The 25272-nt window shown below is 35.9% G+C and overlaps 1 protein-coding gene across 1 annotated transcript; it reads left to right on the top strand.

The window, feature by feature from the left end:
* Positions 1 to 417: 417 nt before the first annotated feature.
* On the top strand, positions 418 to 24886 carry RASSF9 (Ras association domain family member 9). Its single transcript, XM_032874168.1, has 2 exons — positions 418 to 982; positions 23298 to 24886. Exons 1-2 carry the CDS (start codon positions 936 to 938, stop codon positions 24556 to 24558), a joined length of 1308 nt encoding a protein of 435 aa, XP_032730059.1. The 5' UTR covers positions 418 to 935; the 3' UTR covers positions 24559 to 24886.
* The last annotated feature ends 386 nt before the right edge of the window (positions 24887 to 25272 follow it).

Here is a 25272-nt window from a genome sequence, read left to right as displayed (position 1 = left end):
CAAACTCGGAGGGCCCCAGAGGCTCACTAAACGCCAAAGACCCGTCAGGGGTCTGTATAAACGCCTCCAAAGCCCGGCTGGTTCTTTACAGTCCATGCTGTCATCTATTCGCGCTGGAGCCTTTTGGTCCTTCAGCTCCTCCAACTTTTGGAGCGGTGGAGCTGGGGGAAAATTTAGGCTCCAATTTCCCAGTGACCTCTGAGTCCACCTTGATTCAGTCTTCGGCTTGGCTCTCCTCAATGTATTTTACAGCCCTGACGCGCCCCCCCGTCCCCCGCCCCGCTCCGGTACCCCCCCAGCGGGGGATTTTTATGTCGAACCCGTAGACGAAAAAGTTCTTGGCCCTCGCTCTCGCTAGCCACGATCAGATTACTTTTCACAGACTGGAGCTGGTTGGGAGGTAGGGGTATATTTACTTTTAATCCTTTTGTGTGTTTAGTTCACCTTGTGTGATTGGGTGTGGAGAGCGGGGGAGGGGGGGTTTCCAAACGGAGTGAAATTCCCATTCCATGGGTATTACCATGCCCCTGGGGTTGGGAGTTCTTAAAGTTTTAGCAAGTCTGCAAATAACTACAGAACACAATAGAGTCCCCCTCCCTTCCTCTCTCTCTCGCTGTCTCTCTCTCTCTCTCTCTCTTTTTTTTTTTTTTTCTTTTCCTGCTTCCAAACGCCTTCTTCGAGGCTGAAGCTGGGCAGGTCTCCAAAGGTGCAGCAGCCACAACAATCCAGCAGTTCAAAGTTAGGTAGCAGTTGCACAACTTCTAGCAACTCTCTTAGCCGGCTGCTAATGAGCTGAAAGCCAGGGACGTTTGAGGAGGTGAAGAGGAAACTTTCAATCCTCTTCCCTTCACCGAGAAATCCGGATACCCACCCCTCCACCCCCATCTCCAGATAACTTTGAGATAAGACCCTTTCTCTTGGGGGCCTGGTGGACCATGGCTCCCTTTGGAAGGAACTTGCTAAAGACTCGGCATAAAAACAGGTAAGGTTCAGTGTGTGTGTGTGTGTGTGTGTGTGTGTGTGTGTGTGTGGCGGGGTTGGGGGGTGGGGGGGGCTTCTGTGTGAAAGTAGGTGTTTTGTTGCAATTAGATTCTAATGAAAATTGCTAGGAGTGGGAAAAGCTCTAGGGAATGAAGTTCCGTATTTATATTCAGCTGGCCAGGCTATTATTCAACCTCAAGGATCATTTATATATATATGATATATATATATATATCATATATATATACATCTCATATATATGTATTATTTTGATTCTGTTTCCCCCTTTAGCCAGTCCTGGTTCCACAGCTACCATCACCAAATTTCTTTGTGTTGCCTTGCGTATTTGAGTGTAGTAGGAAGGCAAGTTTCATTTTGGTCCAGATGGAATTTTAGCATATCATAGGAAGGGTTAAAATTTTGATGAAGATATAACTAGAATTTATTAGCCACTAATTAGAGCGAAAAACACAGCTGCTGATACAATCCGGAAACAATGCTTTGGCTCCCCTTAGAGTAGGGGCATTACTGAAACCTGGAAAGTTTCCCAAACTGAAAATACTCTTTAAAGAAACTTTTTGTAAACTGATTGTTTCAAATATCTTTGAGAGCTTTAGGTGGTTTTAGGGTTTTAGGCACCAAAAGAGGATTCAAGCAGCTCTCCTCCTTAATCCGTATTGCTACAATTTTATTTCGTTTTGATTTTTTTTTTTTTTTTGCTATTCCAAGCCTGCAGTGCCCTTGTGTAAATGTGTAAATAAATGTTTTTCTCTTTCTCTCTCCCTCTCTCTATTACTCTCTCTCTCTCTCTCACACATGCAGATTTTTCTTGAGCCAGTATGTGTGTTTCAGTCTTACTAAATAATTTATTAACACCCCGAATGTTACATTTATATGCTAAAACAAGGTGAGGATAATTTTAGACATGGGCTTTACTCTTAGTATATTTATTTTGAAATAAGGGCTTTTCCATAACTCTTCTCTCCATCATGCTTGTTAGTACTTGTCATAATTTACTCGGGGTAAATTTAAAAGCATACAATTACATGGTAGGAAATGACACAATTATTTTAAAGTGTCTGCTTGATAATTTATGATGATATAATTTTAAAGTAAATCTTCACATTTTGTGCTTACATGTCTACTTGAAAAATTCTGGTTTTAATTTGTTCTAAATGTATTCATGATTGAGTTCATTAAGTTTGCTTAAGAAAGGAAAACAACCATAATCAGTACTATGAAACTTCCTAAGCCAGTTTTATTTGCTAATAATTTGGTAATATACCACATACATGACATTTCTGGCAGATAGTGAAACTATATGTTAGAATAAAGAAATATGTCTGGATATTCTTTTAAAAAAGTTAGTGATGGTTACTAAAAATAGACTTGTACTTTAGTGGTATCAATGCATTAAAAAATAATTCCAAAAGCCTTCCCCTGCCAATAGAAAAGCCTTACTATTTAAATGATTACACAGTAGAATTATTTCTGAAGTATGTTTGTAAGAATGCCATCAAAATATATAAAAATTAGTTGGGGAAAGTTCATGGTCTTGTTGATCCTTTTAAATACACCCTTATAGTTCAGGATTGTTTTGTGTATGTGTGTTCTTGTTTTTTATTTTGATTATTATTAATTCTAGAATTCTTTCATTTGTGTGCCAAATAAACAGTTCAGTATAAATAACTGTGTGTGCATCCCTGTGAGTTTCCCTCACGGAAGTACATGTCCACTTACGTTATCTCAATTTTGCCACTGTTTCATCTACCCATAAAAGTGGCTTTCATTCAGGGCGGTGAGGATACAGTTTTTAATATAACATTTTTTATGCAAAATTATGAAAAAATGGAAAGAAATAACAAAAAATAAGGAGTTTAAAAGTATTTCAAGTTCTTCTGAGAAAACAGAATGGTGTTCCCAATGGTGATGCTTTATTAGGAATGTGTTTTGATGGAAGTGGTAATAGTGAGGATATATGTAAGTCGCTCTAACAATTGAGTGCTTCCCTTTATAAATTTGTATTTTCCCATTCTTAAGAATTTGTAAGCCACAGCAGTGGTCAGAAAGATAAAAATATGAGTGTCTTAAACTAAGCAGTCCATAAGCCACGTGTTATATTGAAACAGAATTAATGTGTATTTATTTTTCAGTGTCCAGTAATTACCATAGATGAGGTATTTTTGTTTTGTTCTGCTTTGTTTTTGTACTTTCTCAAAGGTGAAACTACACATGAAACTTAGTGACATGATTAAGTCTATCTATTTTGTTTATCTGGTTCCATAATGATTTAAATAATCTTACTTGGGCATACTGAAACTAAGTATCTTTCCTTAAATGACAAGAGATTCATCCTTTGATAGCAAATGTGACTGATGATAAAACATTTATCTGATAACAGCTAAGGCATTCCTCAAATATATAAAATTCCTCATAGGATGCAAAGAAAGAATTTGAGCAATGCTTTTGTATATCTTGTGATATATAATTTATACAAGTAAAAGAGCTGCTTGAACATAATTGCATCTTTGTAAGCAGGAAAAAATATAGATTACTAGAAGGAATCTTAGGAATTTGAGATCATAAAATTTTGACAAAGTTTGTTTATTGAACTTTTCTGCATCTATTCTCTTTCTGTCTTTTCTAAGTATGAGGCATAAAATCTTTTAGAAAATACAAGTTGTAAAGCTTAGAGCAGTGCCATATCTGTCTAATCACCATTGTGTTTTTATGCCTAAGACAGTGCCTGGCATATTCTGGACCCATGATACAGTTATTTTCATAATTTGTAAATTAAATCATAAAAACATAGTTACTATTTTATTCTCTATTCATCTTCTGAGCTTGATTGGTATTGTATAGAAGTGAATGCTTCATAAAGGATTGGTTGACATTTGATATAATCCAAAACCCAAGGAAATAGACAAATAATTTTATGGAATTGTACACCAAGTTAATCCTACCCCACTACATGATCTTTTCTAAATTTTAAGAAGCATTTAAATTTAAAAAATGGGGCAATAGTCTTTGGGGAATTTGAGAATAATGCATGGTCACAAATGATGGTATTATGGCACACAAACTTTGTATGCTTTTCATTTCTAACTTTCATAGAAGTAAAAGAAATGGAGCCAATCTTAGATCCTTTATATTTGTAATCAGAATTAATCTTTTAATTGTAGTAACAATGCCACAAATGCTTCATCAGAAGGAAGAATTTAATTTTGCAGTTATGGTAAAAGTTGCTGGCAAGATGGATGTTTTCCCTGAAATTAGAAGTATGTTGATTTGTGAAATGGAAAATTATCGTGTACTATTTTGTCTAACCTCAAATAAACACTTAAAATATTCCTGAAAATGGATTGAGAAATCCACAGTATCTGAGTACATACATCTTTTTAGTTCCCAGGAGTTTCTGAAAGAGATTTCCCCTGATGATACTTGGTAACTTAAGTAGTTATTAGTTGGCAGGAGATAGCCCATTAGGAACAATGACTGGAATGCTTTATCCCTGGCCAAAAAAATACCAAGAGCACTGAAGGCAGTGAAATTGAGCTCTAGGTTAAAACTTGAATTGTTATTCAAATGACTAAAGTCAACTTAAAAATCCACTATATAAGAGGTTGTATTATGTACTCTATCAATTCATGAAACATGTCAAGGTGAAAGGTTATTAAATGGACTTTTTGAAAAAAAAAAGTTTAGAAATCCATCCCAGGACCCTGGGATCATGATTTGATCCCAGACACTTAATGACTGAGCCACCCAGGCATCCCTAACATTTCCTTTTAAACAAATAGATTCCATTCCTGTGTAACCTGTTATAATTCTACACCTTCTAGAGGAAGTTTGCATATTTGTTGATTATTATTTAAGAAAACTTACTAATGTAGATGGTCACCCAAGGGCAAAGTAATTATGTCATGTAAATGGAATAGAATCATGGATACGTGCTCAGCATTGGCAGCGAGAAGCAAGATATTTCAAGAATAAGAATGATCAATGGGTATTAAATGTGCTGAGAAACCAGGAAAGTTATCCTCAAAGGTTTATATCTGCAGGCTAGAATGGCCTCTGTTTTTATAAATAAAGTGACTTAAGATAGCTATAAAAATTCTCTTTTGTAGACTCAGTGAGAGCAGGGATCTTAACCTATCTTGTTCCTTTCTAGGTATTCAGGGAAAGTTGGTTCTCAGATATTTGTTGATTGAATAAATGAATTCAGCATATACTCTTCAAATACATCTGGTCCCCATAGAGTACTTGGATCGGTACGTGTGTATTGAGTGGATGCATAGCTAACTTAAAGAATGAATCCATAAGTTCAAGGTTGACCTCTCATTATTCCTGCCCTTAGGCTCAACTCCTTGCTTTCAAATAGTGAAGGGCCATATCTGACAAACAGACTCTACTGAGCTTCTGCTAGAAAATAAACAAAGAAACAGTGTAACTCATCTCACAGACATGCTCTTACTTCCCTTCAGTTCTTTGAGTGCAACCATGTATATCAATAAGGTTTGCCTGAGGATGCTGAGTGGCTACTATAGATCCCACTGCTAAGTGTGGAGAATCTCCCCCTTCTTTTGGGATAAGAGGGAAATAGGGTTAGGAAATATTTGTTTTCTTACATGATACGAGGATTTGTTCTCCTTCTATAGGATACTTATACTTCATGAGACAAAGGAAAATTCTAGAAAGAGGCAGAAAAATATCTTGGTTAAGAATTCCAGTGGACATTGGGTTCTTTCTTAGATATGCCATTATTAATTGTGGGCCCTGGGGCAAATATTTAATCTTTTTACTACAACAACAACACCAATAATAACAGCATGCAAGGGAAAATCCAAGTTTGACAATTAGAGGACAGTTGCTCTTTATACACAATTATGAATAAAAGTATTACTAAGGTTGTTCTGGGGAAGATAGCTGTGCAAATGAGGCAACCTTTATGCTTAAGTTTCATGAGCTTCAGGGTAAATCCAGCTCTACTAACACTTAACACCCTGTGGCACTGTTCTGAGTGATTTACATAATGCTTAAAGTAATGCTGTGGAGAAGGTACTATTATTTCCCCTATTTTACATTTGGAGCAGTGCAAGAATAAATAAGTGACAGAGACGGGATTTGAACCCATGCACTTAATCATTATTCTGCTTGGCTTGTTCAGGACTGACTTTTCTCATCTCTAAAATACAGTTAATCCTAAATCGTCAAGTATGAGATTAAATCTGGTTATATTTAAAAGACTGCATAGCTCTAGGAGGATAGTAATAAAAGTTCAATAAATATTCACCCCTTGTTCAGGCATGTAGGATTGAAATGCTATGAAGTATGTCTAAGTTTTTAATATTTAAATATGGTATGAAATTTTGGTCTTGGAAATCTCAACTCAGAACTTCTATATTACCACTGATCTCTTTTTCTCTGTAGATAGAAAGAGGTATATTATAAATTACTGAATATGATTAGAATGAGTCTGTCTGTGTTGTACAAAACTATCTTTGGATCTTGATGAAGTATTTGAATTCTGACAGCTTTTAGGTTTAACTTCATTCCTCTTTTGAGCCAGATTGTGAGACCATTAATGATTTGGCAATGTGTAGCATACCGTAGTTTATGGGATTCCCTTATGTGTCCTTGAGGAGCTTTGATAAAAAGAAAGAATGCATAATTTAAATATTTAGTTTTATCTTTGTCTAATAAAATGAGAGATTGAATTCGATTTTTAAAATTAAAAAAAAAATTAAACATTTTATTTATTTGAGAGAGAGTGCATTAGCTAGAGAAAGAGGGAGTGGGGCAGGGAGGGAGAGGGAGAGGTAGACTCCCCTGCTGAGCAGGGAGCCCAAGGCAACATGGGGGTTTGATCCCAGGACTCTGGGATCCTGACCTGAGCCGAAGGCAGATGCCTAATCCACTGAACAACCTGGTACCGCTGAATTAGATTTTTAAGCTCCCTTTAATTTCTAAAGTTCTATGATTCTAAAATACCCTCTGCAGAGTAGAGTTTAATTCTCTTGTCTTGCTTGTTTACCTTTTGAAGATAACTTTTAAAAATAGAATTAAAGGATAGATTTTGTGTGTGTGTGTGTGTGTGTGTATAATTTTATTTTACCTAAAACATGATGCATTGGCACATAACTTCTACCACAAAAAGTACATTATGGTAAAAATCAAATGTGTTTATTTTCACTTATTAAAAGGTGTGTTTAGTTTATAAATTATAATATCTAGGAATTACTGAGTTTTTTCTATTTGCTAAGCACAATTTTAAGTTTAATAATATGAATATATGTATTTTATGAGTAGCTATCTTTTTATTTTCGTTGGTTAAGACTGGTAGTCTGTGTATTTGGTATTGTACCAGACATGCAAAGACACAACCTCATTCCTAAGAGATTAAACTAATTGAGAGAACAGCACTGTAGTTAGATATCTCAAGCATGAACTTTCTTTTAAATCACTCTTGCATGGGAAACTGTCTTTGACAGGGTAGGTAGAATCACAGTCTTTATGATGCAATTAAGAAGAAGAGAGTGTACTCTCTTGCAGTGTAAAAGGCTGTTCCTTTGTACAGTAGGTGCTCAATAAATGGTTTTGATTACCTCTAAGTAGAAGTACATAACAGAGGAGTACATGGAGGTAAAGAAAAATAAAAGGAGCATCATCATAATTAGATAGCATTTATTATTAAACTCCCACAGTTAGGTGACAGGCTTGGACAAGAGTAGGGAACACAATAACATGTATAAAAAGATGTAGGAGTGGGTTGAATCACACAATGGTGAGACTGACTAAGATAGGATAATCAAAAGATAAGGATCAAGAAGCAGACAGAAATACGGTCAGTTTGGCAAGAATCCATAATGTTGATTGGGTTGTTTAAAAAAAAAAAAGAATTTTACAATTGAGGAAGTGTACAGAAAAGATTTTAAGAATGTGTTTATATAGCAGCGTTAGATTTACAGTCAACTACAGTTGACTGTTTTTCCTTCTAATAATCATATTAAATTGGTCAGTTTATCAGTTCATAAAACTGAGTTATTCTATTTGTGGACATTTTTAATTTTAGTTTTAGTTATGCAGATAGTGGTCCAACTTTCAGCAAGTTTTTAGGCTCACTAATCAGGGTATATAATTGATAGGAGTTTTGTGGCTGAGACTTCTGGATATACTTGCACAGTACATACTTGTTCTCAATCAATGACTAGCACGTTTTATAGCTACCTTTAGTTACTCCAAGGCTCCTCTTTTACTCTGATGTTTTTCAATTCTCTTGGAATTCCCTGCAGTTATGGTTAACTGAAGGTACTGAAGATCCAGTAGGAGAGCATTAGTTGGGGAGACCACAGTCTTTCATAGTAGAGCCTGAGGATACCTACTTTTAGATCTGCACATAAGGACCTTATATTTGCCTAGAAGCCATGAGGGATGCTGTTGAAAAACCATGAGTGTTTCCCTGGGGTAGACATAGAATAAGTGCAAACTCATACGAAGACAAGAGTCGTACACCATTAGGAAAAGTACCTGTAAGGCTATATTGGACTTTTGAGATTCCATCTTTTTTAATGGTGTGGGAAGTTAGGCACTTTAAGCAGAAGACTACAAAGTATTAGCCTTGGTTTCTTGACCGCCTGTTCTACTCTAATAGTGAAATCCCAAGAATTTCTCTCTAGAACTATTAATAATAGACATGAAACTTAGACTAAATTACTTTTTAAAAAAATGTCGATCATCATTAACGGTTCTACCTTTAACTAGGAGAACTTGATGTGATCAGGTTCCAGGATTAAGTGAAATGTCCGCTTGTGCTGTGTTAACTCTGTCCACAGTCCAAGCATACTACAATACCTCTGACTTACCTGCCTAAGCTTCTAAAAACAAAACATTCATCGACTATCCCACTTTGTCATATTTAGCATCTACTTATTTGTATCTGCCTTGTGCTGACTCAAGATGATGGTTATTTGATGATTTTTTTTTTTAATTCAGAATTATAAATGAACCACACATTTTGCAGGGGGCAGGATGATGAAAGATTAGAGATGAAACAGATATGGATCATGCTTTTAAGGGATTTGCTGATTAGGAGACACAGAGACATACATAAATAACTAAAATATAAGGCAGGCATTTATAAAGTACCAATAAAATGCATGTATTCAACAATAAATATTATTTACCTTGTAATATGGGCCACACGTTATTTTAGGTGCTATCCTCACTGAAATAGTGAGGAAGATAGTCAAGATCTCTGCTCTCACTGAGCTGATAGTGCTGGGGGGGATAGGCAGGCAGACAATAAACAAACATTAAATGAACAAGATGTCAGATAGTGATTATTGTTAAAAAGTCACTATGGAGGCAGAATTGATAGGAATTGAAAAATGAGTGGATGAGGCAGTAAAGGATATCAGGATGAAAAACAAAGAATCAATAATAACTATAATTTTGGGTCTGAGTAACTGGGAACATAATTGTCATCAGGAAAAAACAGAAAGAATGGCAAAGGTAATTTTGGGGAGGGAAAAACATGGGGTGAAGAGTGAAAAATACAAGGTCTAATTTGTATGTTTCCAAATATTCCACCTCCAAACACCTGGTGTTTGGACACACTGCACCTGAGATGGGACTGTGAAAGCAACCTTTCATCCAGCCTACTCTGATACCTTCTGACATCCATATGTGACTGATTAATATAGAGTGTACAGCACCTGGAACAGGGCTTTAAAGACAAAAGACTGGTTTCCCAGTCAGGGCCTTCAAGCTGACTAATCTTATGTTAAACCCACTCAATCTCCATGAACCATTTAGCACCCATCCTTTTAGTGATCCCTTAATCATTACCTTTGGTCCAAATGACTTCTAAGCATGGCCATCACTTCCAGGGATTACAGATTTCTCCCATTTGAAAATTACATGATTTTTACCTTTTTTTTCCTTTAGAGAGTCATACATAGAATTATGTAGATATGGGAGTTTTAAATAATGTGCTTAGATAATAAAATCTAAATTTTTGGTGCAGGTAAATCATCTAGGTCAGGAGTTGGCAAACATTTTGTGAAAGGGCCACGTAATCAGTGTTTTAGGTTTCTTGGACCATAATGTCACTATCTCAACTACTCAACTTTGTCAATGTAGTATAAGAATAGCCGTGGACAATGCATAATTAAATAGGCATGACTGTATTCCAGTAGAACTTTACTTACAAAAATAGGTGGTGGGACAGTTGTAACTACTAGGTGCTAGTTGACTGAAAAATTCTCTTTGTATACTTCTCCAAAACCTACTTCCAATTCCATGCTGCAAAAAATAAAAGAAACATTTGCCATCTACTATGGTAGGCACTTAGGCTTCAAAAATGAAAGATTCAGTCCAGGACCTGACTGGCAAGCTAGCAAGAAGAAAGGTAGAAAATACTATTACTGAATGTGTCAAGAAAGTGCACCCATTTCCATCTGGGGTGGAGGGAAGGGAGATTTTCAGAGAAGGTAAGGGAATTTGCCTAACGGAAGGGACATTTAAAGAAGAGTAAGAGAGAATAGGGGAAAAGGGTAATTCAGGCAAGGAAGCAAGTTACAGAATGGCCCAGAAGGAAAACAAAACTGGCAGATGCAGTTCAATCCAGTCTAGAAACCCAAAGCATGGTATATGTGACAGCGCTTGGAGTTACCAGAGATCAAAGTCAGGGATAACTTGTTGGGTGCATATTAACATTCATATTAAGGAGTGCTTGGCTATGATTTGGGGAATCAGATCATGGAAGGAATCCTAGGAGTAGACAGGAAAGAGAGAAAACAGGAGAGACAGAGAGAGAGGGAAAGGCAGAGACAGAGGGGAGAGAGGGGCAGAGAGAGATTTAAAAAAGACTTGGAAACCATTTAAAGACTTTAATCAAGGAAGGTATACGGGCAAATTTGCAGTTTAAAAAGGACAGCCTGGCAATGTCGTGGAGCACAAATGTGAAGTGGGCCAAAAGTTTATAATAAAACAATATTTAATAGCTCACTACAGTAATCTGTAGTGAAACTGAGAGTTGGGAGAATGAGTAAGGCAGACTTACTGACTAAAGGGGGATGACATAGAGAAAAGAACCTAGAAGATCCTAGTTTTCAAGCTTGTGAGAAAGGATGGGGGACAGCGATCACATTCAATAACATGAGGAATCAGGAGATGGAATAGTTTGGAATATGAGAGAAAAGGATGATGAATTAGTTTTGATCAGTCAAATTTGAGGTTCCTGTGAATTATACAATGTAAATATGAAGTAAACATGCAAAAAAGGAGCTTGTGAATACGGGTCTAGAGCTCAAGGGCAAATATATATAGATTTGGGAATATCAGCATACAATGGGCTGATAAACTTATGGACAGTATTAGAGTCACCCATAAAATGTGTTTAATGAGACAAGAAATGACTCACAGGAAACTGGGGGAGGCCATTTATATCAGTATCAATACTTATTTGTATCATTTGTATCAGTCTTATTGCATAATAAAACATCCTAAAAATTAGTGGCTGAAAACAACTTGTTATTTGTCTTCTTTTTTATTTTTATTTTTGTTATTTTTAAATTTTTATTTGCTTGTTTGTTTGTTTTGATTCTGTGGGTGAACTGGGTGGGGGGTGGTTCTTCTGCTCGTTTCACCTAGGCTGTTTCAATGAGAGCAGATTGGTGGGGGTCTAGGTTCAGATGGGATGACTGAGATGGCTGGGTCTCTCTCTCCATATGGTCTTTCATCTCAGGCATTTTCATCAAGCAGCAGTACCAGGACGGCATTCCTGGAGGAAAGCAGAAGCTATAAGACTTCTTGAGGCCGGGACTTCAGAACTTTCATATGTGGTTTTCACCATATGCTACTGGCCATAGCAAATCCCAAGGTCTATTCTGGGGGGAGGAAATGGATTCCATCTCTTGATGGAAGGAGCTGCAGAAGAATCTCGCCACCCTGCAGGACACATAATGCAGAGGAAGCAAGTCCCATCATGCAGGATCTGTGAAGGAAAAGCTAGAAGGGTAAAGGAAGAAGCTTAGAGGGTGAAATCCAGGAGTCCAGGCATGAGTTGCTGCAAGAATGGAAAGGAAAGATCACAATGCAAAATGTTACAAAGAGGTCAAGTCGAATCCATTCCAAAATGGCGGCTGTTTGGGAGTTCTGAGATCTCTAACAAGCCTGAGAAGAAATGTGTCTGTTAGGGGTGGGGGGTAGGTGGGTGGGGGCGGGAAGTCACTTTATGGTAGATTATTGTTACTGAAAAGAGAAGAAATAATGAAAGAAAGTGAGCATGGATTGCTATTTGAGTTTGTGAATGAAAGAGAGTTGATGCAAATATGTGGTCGTAATAATTGTAGATAAAACATGACAGGATAGTGGGAAGGACCAGAGGAAAAGGTAAAGGATAAAAAGAGTTTAAGAAGGGATAGATTTTGAAGGAAAGTTCTAGAGGAGGTGGAGGCAGTGAGATTCAGAGCATATGAAAAAGCTTAAAGTTTGGGGAAGGGAGATGGGCATATGATGCTTTTGACATGGATGACCAGTTTTTCTCTTATCCAGGGTATTTTCAAGTATGTACTTTTTTTTTTTTTTTTTAAAAAAAAAAACAAAATGGCATGGCAGGCCCTCATATATTCTTGTTGCTACAAGTTATAAATTTTTTGTTGCTCTTTAGGTAATTTATTTACAACTAAGGTGAACAGCTGATTATTTCACCTTCCATTTGGAAGTCACATTTTATTCTAGATTATGTTCAGAAAGTGGAAATCAGGGATAAAAGAGCTTATATTATGTTTTCAGCTATCCTACTGGGTAATGCAAATTCTTATATTTTTCTAGTGCCATTCAAATATGCCAGCATATTTCAGAATACATTTAAAGAGGGAAGAGTAGGTGGCTGCGAGCAGATACAAGGTAAAAAAATCACCAATATTAGGGAATATCTTCCACTACATAGGCAAAACCAGTTATGGACTGAGCTGCCCACAGGAAAACTCATGCTAATAGCTGATGAAACTACAACTGTCATTAAACTAAATATTCAGACTAGGTAACTTTCCTTTAATAAATATATGTATGCTTAGTTGTTATAAAATATTTCTCTAGGGGCACCTGGGTGGCTCAGTGGGTTAAGGCCTCTGCCTTCAGCTCAGGTCATGGTCCCAGGGTCCTGGGATCCAGCCCCGCATCAGACTCTGCTCAGCAGGGAGACTGCTTCCTCCTCTCTCTCTGCCTGCCTCTCTGCCTACTTCTGATTTCTGTCTGTCAAATAAATAAATAAATAATCTAAAAAAAAAATATTTCTCTAAAAAGTACAAATCAACAAGGAAACTTTAGGTATTTGCCAGGCACAGGTGACACTGGGAAGTGAGCAGAAGAATTTCCAATGAGATTAGGTATTTGCTCAGCATTTCATCTGGTAAATACTACATGTTAAATATTTACATTTTGATTAAATCAATTTCCAGAATCTGAATTCCAAGCTTAGTTTACTTAACCCCCAGTTGTCTCCAGTACACATTCTTTACACATTCCTTTCCCTTTTCTCTGTTTATGGGACTTATGTACTATAGCTACCCTGCAATTATGTTATGTACAGGGTTTTTCTTACCCTGCATTCCTGGCTCACTCCTAGAAAATTACACTGGCATTAGTAGAACATAAAACTAGTGATTTCTATATGTGTGTGTGTGTAAATCCTTAATCTTCTGTGCCTCAATTTTCTAATCTGTAAAATGGGTTTAACAACAGGATATATCTGGTCAGGTTGTGATGGAAACTAACTGAGTGAATGTGTATAAAGCATTTAGAACAATGGCAGGCACACACTAAGCATTCACCAAAGTGAGCTACTATCCAGTGTACCTCTTCACACACACACACTTCACTATGTTTTAAATATCTGTCCTTCAATTACCAGGTCCACACATAATCATGTGAAGTCACAGTTTGAAGAGGTCTTTTTTACAGACAAAATCTAAAGTATTTTTACTTATTTATTAATTTTTAAGTAAACTCTGCCCCCAAAGTACGGCTCGAACTCACAATCCCAATATCAAGAGTCACATGCTGTACCCAGTAAGCCAGCCATGTGCCCCTACAGACAAGATCTAAATCAGTATGTTGCCCCAAATTAAATCTCTTGAGGTTCTTTTATTTAATCAGACTTTCTACAAAGAGTTAGAGGACTGGAGAATGAATTGAAGACTTTGAGGTCAATTACAATGTTTTTATTATTATTTATTAAATATGACTTAAGTTTTATTATTTTTTTTATTTTGAGGTATTTTATAACATTTGTTCAGAGTTTATCTCATGAATTTCAGTAATGTTTAAATGGTCTTGAATTTTTAGAATCTCCTTTTCTAAGTGTAGCTTTTCTCCTTCTGAGGTGTATGACGAATTCCTGAACATAATTATCTTCTATATCATTTTATCCTCAGCATTCATATTTGCTAAAACTACAGTTTCATTAATGATTGTTGAAGCAAGTTATAAAGCTCATATACCATGATTCTAAATGGACAGTTTATTTGGAAGATAACTAACTTAGAATGGATTCAGTTAATTTGCATAGAACTTTTTGTTTTTTTAATACATTTAAGTTTTATCCTACCCAATTTTCTGTTTTATCCTACCCATTTTCTGTTTGTGTTTGGGTCATTCCTTTAGTTTTGTTACAAAGTTTCCCATTCATATACAAAATATAATTTTTTTCCTATATAATAATGATGAGGCTAATTTATTAGCTAACTTATTTATAGTTGTACTGTGATAATTTTGATTATTGGGAAAAGATGCTATTAAATTTAGAAGTATGGTATTTTTGTTTGAAAATAGCTGTAACATGTGATTTAAATGTTCAGCATCCAAAATGATTATTTATGGCATCCCCAGCATTTTAAATTTTATAATTGACATAGAGTTGGGTCTGTGAACTCAAATATTAGTTTGTAACCTTTGGTATAAAGCTTAAATTGGTAAACTTGTTTTTTATCATCATCCATTTTTATTCTTTAATGACTTACATGCTTTTATTCAAAGAAATGTGCATTTCTGGGGTGTCTGAGTGGCTCAGTTGTTAAGCGGCTGCCTTCAGCTCAGGTCATGATCCCAGGGTTCTGGGATTGAGCCCGCATCGGGGGTCCCTGCTTTCCCTTTCCCACTTCCCCTGCTTGTGTTCCCTCTTTCACTGTGTCTCCCTGTCAAATAAGTAAATAAAATCTTAAAAAAAAAAAAAAAAGAAATGTGAATTTCTACAAGGTATTGTCAGACCTGAGCATGAGATAAATATACTGAAATCAAATTTCTTTTCTTATTATTGTCTTGTAGCTCTCATTACCATTCATCATTTCTGAAACTTGCATTGTTGAGTTATTTTATCTCCCAGTATAATTTACTGATATGTTTTTAATATGAGTGCCACATATAGTGAGCTATACATTGAAGGTTCTATTTGACTGGACGTCATACCCTATGAGGGTTATTACTTGTCTGGGCAAGATGTTTTAAGAAAGAACTGCCTGAGAATAGTTTTCACAACTTCAAACCTATCCATCTTTTCTATAAAAAATATATATACTATGAGACATTAAATTCTGCTTTCTACTGGATCAGAATCTGTGCAAGAACTAAGGTTTTTTTTTCCTATGTATTGCTATTTTGTATATCATTTATCAGCATACAGGACACAAAAACGAATTATATATGTATTCATACTGTATCAATTCTAGTTGTGTTCCTTGTTATAGCATTGCATTGCATAGTGACATCAGAATCAAATTAACTTTAATCTTTTGAGGCATATAAATGTGTTTTGAGGTTTAATAAATTACTCGAAGGGAGTAAATTGTATTATGAGTTAAAATACTAAGGAGACAGTTCTCATTTCCCTATAGAATGAGAAGTTTGACTAAAAAACATTTATTTACTTTCAACTTCATGGAAAAAAAAAACATACTATGACAATATCATAACTTGGCTAAAGGTCAGTAAAATGTAGAATACTCATAACCCTTGGTTTGTATTGTGCAATCAGCACAAATAACTGGATTTGTAAATACAGTGTCTTCTGCCATTTCACTTGAATAATGGTGACTACTGGACAGTATTCAAACCCAAGGTGTCTTCTAAATAATCCAAACAAGGTAGTGTTATATTCAGTGCAGTTTTATGACTAAGGTAATTTTACAGACTATTTTTGACTTCTCTGGGCTTATTTTATGTGCCTACAATGCCCCCAGCCTTGCCTGGGTGCTACAGATGTTTTCCCTCATTTCCCACTGTTGTTTCTAGGAATTTCCCTTTCATCCTGTAAAGACTGTAGGTCTTGGCCTCTACTTCCCCCAAACTCTGGGTCTATTCCTAATTCTGGTCTTTGTCCCTTCTGTCAGGGCAGAATAGACGGTAAAGTAGTAAGAGAAAAACACCATGAAAACCCCTTCTGCAGACTCCCATTCTCCCCTAAACGCCGCTGACACTGCCCTGGTCTCCTGACTATTTCTGTCATGTCATAGATATTCAATTACCATTTCTTAATGAAGGAGAAAGATTTATTAGTCTATGAATGGAAGTTTTTTTCCTAAACTATAATTAACCCTGTTCTGAGTGTTTGTGTTTCTAAATGCATCAGCGTTCCTTAGGACCAGTTCTGGGATTAACAGAGGGAAATCCAGTTGGGCAGGATTAATAATAAACATAAAGCAGGCTGTGGAGTGAAAGGAGGAAAAAAGTTGCATTTTGGCAGTAGAATGCCAACTTTCGAGATTGGAAATGTCTCCCTTGTTTATTATTTTTGTTTTCATAATTTTTGTATTAGATTCTCCAGAAGATACAAGGAAAAAGAGTAAAGGTGAAGTTTTAACATTGATTTTGTTGTAAATCTGGAAGAGGATTCTTCTGTTGCACCACTGTTGACATTTGTAGCTATAAGCTTTTGCTACCAGGAAACTATTCTGTGCACTGCAGAACATTTATGTTCCCTCAACCCACTAGATGCTGGTGGTACCCCTGGACTCTAATGTAAAAATCAAAAATGTCTCCATGTGTTGTCAGATGTCTCCTGGCGGGGGCAGAATCACCCCTGGTAGAGAACCACTGGTTTAGAAGGAGAGACTCTCCAATTTAAAAAATAGGTAATAGTAAGAATAAGGAAACAGAGAACAACAGTCTTTGAGCAATGGACCAGGACTCAGATATGCCCCCAGAGCTCCACAATTCTTCATCTTTCAATCTGATGGATCCTTCCATCACAATGTTCAGGCACAGGGGCCACCAATAGTTTGGACCTGGAAAGGTTTAACTATTGATTTCTAAGCATGGAATATGGTTCCTAAGAGACTTAAGCAATAAAAGCATTTCAATTTGAGTCACTCCTATACATACCAGCTAGATTGTGTCCATATCCAACTTTCGGGGCTGACCTCTGAAATAGTTGTAGTAGAGGTTCTGTGGAAAATGCATTCACATGTTCAAATTATTTTCCATAAATATCTATAGATTGCAGTCTAGTGTTTGTATAGTGGGTTTTAGAAGCTACCTTGTAATGTAATTCTTAATTAATTAATCATTTTAATGATTCTTATTGTTTTGAAAGTATACCTCCAGGGTGCCTGAGTGTCTTAGTCCATTAAATTTCTGCCTTCAGGTCGGGTCATGATCCCAGGGTCCTGAGATTGAGTCCTACATCAGGCTCCCGGCTCAAAGGGGAGTCTGTTTTTCCCTCTCTCTCTCCCCACTGCCTGTGCTTTGTTTTTATCTCTCACTCTATCTCGAATAAATAAACACATAAATTAAAAATAAATAAGTAAAATAATTAAAAACACAAAAAAAGAAAGTAGGCTTCCATATAATATATTAGTCCTAATAAGTTTTTTTTTTAAGATTTTATTTATCTATTTGACAGATAGAGATCACAAGTAGGCAGAGAGGCAGGCAGAGAGAGAGGAGGAAGCAGGCTCCCTGCTGAGCAGAGAGCCCCAATGCGGGGCTCCATCCCAGAACCCTGAGATCATGACCTGAGCCGAAAGCAGAGGCTTAACCTACTGAGCCACCCGTCCTAATAAGTTTTATATGTCAAATTTCAATTAAACTTTAATGTCTAGTATATACTAGGAATAAATGTTACTTTTTAATTTATTCCCCTGTGCCCTAACTTCAATGCTCTTTTCCTCTGGGCAACTGAATAAAGATGGTCAAAGTTTATCCATTTATCTTCATTTTTCTCTGCTTTCACAATAAGTCTTTTTTTCACTAAATATGTTTTCAGAGAGCTTCGGCTTGGCATTGTAATATCTTAGTAAATACTTTTTTTTAATCTTAAAACTCCCAGATTTAGATAGTTAATTTATTCTCTGATGCTTTGTCCATATTTGTTGAAGAAATATTTGAATGTATGAACATTGCATTTGTAATTATAAGCCAACTCAACTTAATTCTGTGTCATTGTTTTTGTGTTATTAAAATTAATTATCAATGGAGAAATATTTTTAATTTCTTGATTGACTGTAGAGTGGATGCAAGCAGCCCAATATTTAATTTTATTATTTCAGAGTGAATATGGAAAAGTACCCATAAGTAAGGTTAATAGATGTTGTTGAAGAGCTTTATTTAGCATATAAATCTTAATTTTCTGATGATATTCCAACCAACATGAATACCAAATAATGAAATAGCTGTAGAATTTTATATATATATAAAATTTTATATATAAAATATATATATACACACATATACATATATAAATATATACACATACATATACATATACGTATATAAATAATATATATAAATACATATTTAAAAAAATATATATATATAATGAACCTCAGTAGCACAAATTTTAAACAAAATCAGAGGGTTATAAATCAGAGAAAGACTAAAAGTTTTCTTGGCTGCTCAATCCCATGATTATATTAATGATGTTTTAAAATGTCTCTTATTGGAGTGCCTGGGTGGCTCATTTGGTTAAGCATCTGCCTCCGGCTCAGGTCTTGATCCCAGGGTTCCGGGATCCAGCCCTGCATGGGGCTCCCTGCTCAGTGAGGAGCCTGCTTCTCCCTCACCCTCTGTCAGTCCCCTGCTTGTGTGCTCCTGGTCTCTCTCTTGTCAAATAAAAAATAAAATTAAAAAAAAAAATAAAATAAATAAAACAAAATGTCTCTTATTAGTCAAACAGTTATGTTATTATTGAAAGTGCATATGCAAAAAATTGATGAGTTAGAACAGGTGAAAAAGTATTGTGAAATGTGTTGGAATGTATTTGTAAAATAATGTTAACTACTATATAAAGTCAATAAGATTACTGAATGAGCACACTAAAAACACTACACCCCTCTCTGTATTAAATAATAATAAGAGTAATTTTGTTAGTGTTAATAACCTATATTTACCCAGTACATTTTTCACAATTCTCAAAGCTCTTTTACTTACTCTGTTATTTGATATTTGTAGCAACCTTATGAAGATGTAAGTCAGATTTTGCAGTATTGCAGTGAAGGGTACAGAGGGTTAGAAAATGAATGAAGATAGAAACTCAATTGGGGCCATACTACAAAATAAATACAGTTTCGAATTCGAAGCCTGCTTAAAAAGTAGAATTTAAACATGATGAATCTTTTACTAGGCATGGAAGATTTATTATGGAAATTCATTAGTCATTTCTTTTAAATATATTCAATCAAGGGGTAGAACTTCTGAAAATTACCTAGTTTGAATGATGGTTGTAAAAATTCCTCAAAATATTTAGGGATAACTGACTCAGAAAATATAAAAATGCTTAAGGTAGACTTAAAAAAAATATTTGGAACCAGTCAGACTGTGATGTTATTATTAAGGAACTAATTTTCTCATACATAATGTAGAAATAACAGTATCTTTGGATTGTGCTTAATGACCACTAGAGTTACATTATCCACATGAGCTATAAAGTAGCAGATATCTGTGGGAGGTCACAGTAGACAAGCGCTTGATCCTTCCCAAACAAAAGAGGTCCTAGTTGGAGTAGGGGCGTGGAAGTATTGGGGAATTGGCATGTACGTCATCATTATTATTCTATGTAGGTTACCAAAGGATTTCTGGATCTCTGCTTCTCAGTCTTCTTCACAACTACAGTGTAGTGCTGAAGAGGGTAAAGGTCATATGTTATCCTTTCTTACAGACCCAGAACTAATATTTCCGAAAAATGGAACAGGATATAGGGACTACTCTAAGAAAACAATAGTAAGGTGTTGTTACATATACATAAATGAGAGTTTTGTCAGCCAATACAGGTGCCCAGACCTGTCAGAAATCCTTTGGTACTGCATCAGAGTAAGAACAAGATTAGTAAGGAAAAGGCAGAGAAGGTAATGCATTCTTATGTACTTTTTTCCATGACTGGCCATTGGGAAAAGTCCTCCCTTGACCAACTGGTGTTCTAATGGGATGTTAGAGTTCCATTCCTATCAAAGGCAATTTTATATAACAATGTTCCTCTTAAAAGAGTAGTGTATTTTATGATTTTTTTTTTCCAATTTAATCCACATATCTAAATCATCAAAGGAGGGGCGCCCTGCTGGCTCAGTCAGTAGAGCATGTGACTCTTGATCTTGGGGTTGTAAGTTCTGAGACCCATGTTGGGTGTAGAGATTACTTTAAAAAAAAATCTTAAAAAGAAAATCATTGAACTCACAAACTTGTTTTTACCGTATAATGGTTAGCACTGTGCTATGGAGCCTGCTTTCCTCCTTGGGTTTAACTCCTCAATGCACCACCAACAGTGTGACCTTAGGTGAATCATTAAAAACCCCTGTGCTTTAGTTTCTTTATCTATAAAGTGGTGATAATGTTATTACCTGCATTACAGAATTGTGAGGATTAAATGACTAATATATGCAAGAGCTCGAAACAGTTTAATTTGTTAAATGTTTCATGACTGATGGTTATAATCTTTGGGGATACTTATTTTTGGTAAGAATTTTTTTAACGTTTAACCATGAATACTAAAAAATAGTATGAAATAAAGACGTCCTATGTTCTTAGTTTTAATGTAATAGCTACTGGCATGATCTTATAAGGTTGATAACTGCAACAATTCCTCAGTTTTGTGATTTTTACCATTATTTATAAAAAGTACATATTGAAATGGCTATAATTTAACATACAGTAAGTGCATGCAGCATGGTTTACTTCTTTTCAAGTTATGCAATTTGGTAGATAAACTTCTAACTGCATAAAGCAAAAAAGTTTGTTATCAAAACACATGAAAGTAAAGAATAATTTAGAGGTAATTTGTGCTGTACAGCCATAACACAAACAGTAGTTAGTATAAGTTACTTTGCGTACTTACTGGTTTCTGCTTAGAATGTATTTGTGTGCTGTTTCTCTACTAACTGAAATATGAAAATAATTCTGTTGCCCTAAATTCTACTTACATTTTTGCTGCTTAGAATTGCTAAATGATGAGTTTAAATATTATCAAATACCACATTATTCAATGTTGGGTCATTAAAGGTTAAATATTTTATAAGTGAACAATCATAACCCCATAGGACTTTTTGAATAATCATTTATAAAATGTTGGTACAGTTGGATATATCAATTTTATTGGGTCCTCTTTGTTATTTGGTGTCACTAATTTGTCCTTTCACTGTTAGTAGTCACTTTATGACCTTAGGGAAGTCAATAACTAAGGTGTAATAATTAGTCACTTAAAATAAAGATAATCATGTAGGATTAGTCACTTTTGGTACTAAAAGATAAACACTATAAATTCTAAGTGTTAAAAGATTCTAGAAGCTAGGGGAAATTTCTTCCATATATGCGTCTTGTATGAGTTCATGTACTTTGAGGGTGCTACATAAATAAACCTTCACAGCAAGCCAATTACAACTTGAAAATCTTGTCTCCATAAATCATATTGGATTATAATTCACTTTGTATCATTTCTTTCTTAACAATCTTTTAAAGAGATATTATGAAAGACGGTCAGTTTGACTTACAATCATGACGGAAATATGATCGTAAAAATTCTCTGCAGAGTATAGCCCAGAAACCATGGAACTTCCTTGTTTCTTTTACTACCTCTATGGCTTTTTTTCTTCAGAAAACTGATTTTTTTTTTTTTTTCCCATCCTTCTCTGCTACAAAGGAAATTACGATCAAGTCTTTACTTGTATATATATCCTAACTCTGACCACTTCCTAATACCTCTGCTGCTAAAACCCTAGTCCAGGCAATTCCCCTCTCTTTCTTAGATCTTTGTACTAGGCTTTCAACTAAACCTTCCTTCCTCTGCTTTTGCCTTTTTTTTTTTTTAAGTCTAGTCCATGAAACAAGCCAGATATACTTAAAGCATAAATTTAATCATAAATCTCCTCTGCTTAAACCTTTCTCATGGCTTCTCGCTAAAACTGGAACAAAGTCCAAATGTCTTATCATGGGATATGCATTTCTGCTAGATCTCATCGTCGATCCTCTGACGTTTCCCTCCCTCCAGCAACAGCCCCCAACTCTACTATCCTGAAGCCTCCAACTACCCTCGCATTCTCTCTGTCTCTAGAACATGCCTCATGACCCTTACCCTTGTGTTCACTCTTGGAATTCTTCTCTTGGGTCTCTGATGGCCTTCTCAAAATTTATGCCTCTATTCAAAGGTCATCTTCTTAGAGGAAGGCTTTCCTGAACACTGTGAGTAAAACAGACTTCTCTTTCTTTGGTTCCTTCTTCTTGTTTAATTTTCTGTTTAGTATTTACCGCTACCTGCCATTATAATAATTACACATTTATATCTGTGTTGTCTTCTCCTTTGTGTACTGTGGTGCCTTTGGTATCTTCAGAAATGTCTAACATATGGTAGGCATGTAATAAACATTTGTTGAATGAAAGTATGACTGTTTTCAGTAATGGCCTATTTTTACTTCTGTGACTCCCAATATTACCCCACCATTCCTACCTATGCTTCCATGGTCTTTAATCCCAAGGCTCCAGGAAAAATTGTCATATTTTTTCTCTCTTTATTCATCTCCACTTTGATTATTATCTTAACTCTAGCAGTACTGACTGTAGTTATATTGTGGCTGACTTCTATAGATAAAATAGCCTCAGTTGTCTTTGGTGACAATTTGTTCTTTCCAGAGCTCACTAGGGAATAAAACGAAATTAAGATTGATTTTCTGATTTATTTTTTTCCCTGCAGTAAAACTTCTGATTCATATGTAGTCTCAGCCTCAAGATGCATCTCTCATTAAGGATAAAATCTGAAAAGGGTATTAAAGTTAAACCATGGTTCTAAGTTTACACAGGCGATGACAGAAACAAAATGTATTTTGTTTTTCTTTCAGATCTCCCACTAAAGACATGGATTCAGAAGAGAAGGAAATTGTGGTTTGGGTTTGCCAAGAAGAGAAGATTGTCTGTGGGTTAACTAAACGCACCACCGCTGCTGATGTCATCCAGGCTTTGCTTGAAGAACACGAGGCTACATTTGGAGAGAAACGATTTCTACTGGGGAAGCCCAGTGATTACTGCATCATAGAAAAATGGAGGGGTTCAGAGAGGGCTCTTCCTCCACTAACTAGAATCCTGAAGCTTTGGAAAGCCTGGGGAGATGAGCAGCCCAATATGCAATTTGTCTTGGTTAAAGCAGATGCTTTTCTGCCAGTTCCATTGTGGAGGACAGCGGAAGCCAAATTAGTACAAAACACAGAAAAAGTATGGGAACTCAGTCCAGCAAATTACATGAAGACATTACCACCAGATAAGCAAAAAAGAATAGTGAGAAAAACTTTCCGGAAACTGGCTAAAATTAAGCAGGACACAGTTTCCCATGACCGAGATAGTATGGAGACCCTAGTTCATCTGATTATTTCCCAGGACCACACCATTCATCAGCAAGTCAAGAGAATGAAAGAGCTGGATCTGGAAATTGAGAAGTGTGAAGCTAAATTCCACCTGGATAGGGTAGAAAATGATGGAGAAAATTATGTCCAGGATGCATATTTAATGCCCAGTTTCAGTGAAATTGAGCAGAAGCTGGACTTGCCTTCCGATGAAAACCAGAGTCTGGACAACCTGACTGAAAGTGATGGAATTGTACACCTGGAGGAGAGATTAGCGTATTACAGAATGCTCATTGATAAGCTCTCTGCTGAAATAGAAAAAGAGGTAAAAAGTGTTTGCACAGAGATAAATGAAGATGCAGAAGGGGCCACTGCAAGTGAGCTTGAAAGCTCTAATTTAGAAAATGTTAAGTGTGATTTGGAGAAAAGCATGAAAGCTGGTTTGAAAATTCACTCTCACTTGAGTGGCGTCCAGAAAGAGATTAAATACACTGACTCATTGCTTCAGATGAAAGCAAAAGAGTATGAATTCCTGGCCAAGGAGCTCAATTCACTGCATATTAGCAACAAAGATGGATGCCAACTAAAGGAAAACAGAGGGAAGGAATCTGAGGGCCCCAGCAGCAGTGGGGAGGTTCCTTCCTTGACTCAAAGAGTATTTAACTTGTATACAAATGACACAGACTCAGACACTGGTATCAGCTCTAACCACAGTCAGGACTCGGAAATAACTGGAGGAGATGTGGTGCTATTGTCAACATAATTTGAATGGCTTGTTTCTGAACTACTTTAACGTTCATGTTTGTTTAATAGGAAAGTTTATTTTAAATATCACATTCTGAAAAATGATGTAAATCATGTTGAGTATCCAGTAGTTAGTAAAAGCGAGAGAAAGTTTATTTTTGATTTAAAAGTTCCAAAGTCACCTAATTATTACAAGTTCAGACGAGGAGATGTTTATTAGGAATGCAACACAAATAGCTTGCAGGTGTCTAACAGAAATGATTTGATGGGAATTATCATCCCTTAGAGCTTCTGTGAGAAATGATTTACACAAAACTAATTCTTAATATTGCAGTCAATGTATTGAAACTAGACACGTGAGCAAGTAAAATTAAAAATGTGATATATTTTTTCAAAGCTATATCATTGGAATTTTAAAGTCTGTAATATACATGACAATTATGCTATTATAACTGTATTAATTCAGGTCTTGGTTCTTCTCATTGATACTTAGAATGTACATCATCTCTGTGACTTTCTGAACCCCTCTGCTTGTTTAGACCCAGACAACAGAAAGCGGGAAGGGCTCCCAGTGGGACATGTGCAAATACCAGCAGTGGATTGGGTGGGGATATAGATAAGAAAGGGCCAAGTGCTACATACAACAGCAATTTTTCTAAAAATGGCTAAAGTTATTAAGACTTATGCCTGGGCTTTCTCTGACAAAGCAAATCTTCTGATCAAACAAATGGTC

This window comes from Lontra canadensis, unplaced genomic scaffold, assembly GCF_010015895.1.
Source record: "Lontra canadensis isolate GAN:19392208 unplaced genomic scaffold, GSC_riverotter_1.0 scaffold52, whole genome shotgun sequence".
Taxonomy (NCBI): Eukaryota; Metazoa; Chordata; class Mammalia; order Carnivora; family Mustelidae; genus Lontra; species Lontra canadensis.
This window is presented reverse-complemented; position numbering and strand designations above follow the sequence as displayed.

Bases quoted from the DNA above. Each gene is read 5' to 3' on its own strand.
- RASSF9 (XM_032874168.1), top strand. From the start codon at position 936: ATGGCTCCCTTTGGAAGGAACTTGCTAAAGACTCGGCATAAAAACAG. The intron at 983-23,297 runs GTAAGGTTCAGT...TTTTTCTTTCAG, and splicing joins AAGACTCGGCATAAAAACAG to ATCTCCCACTAAAGACATGG.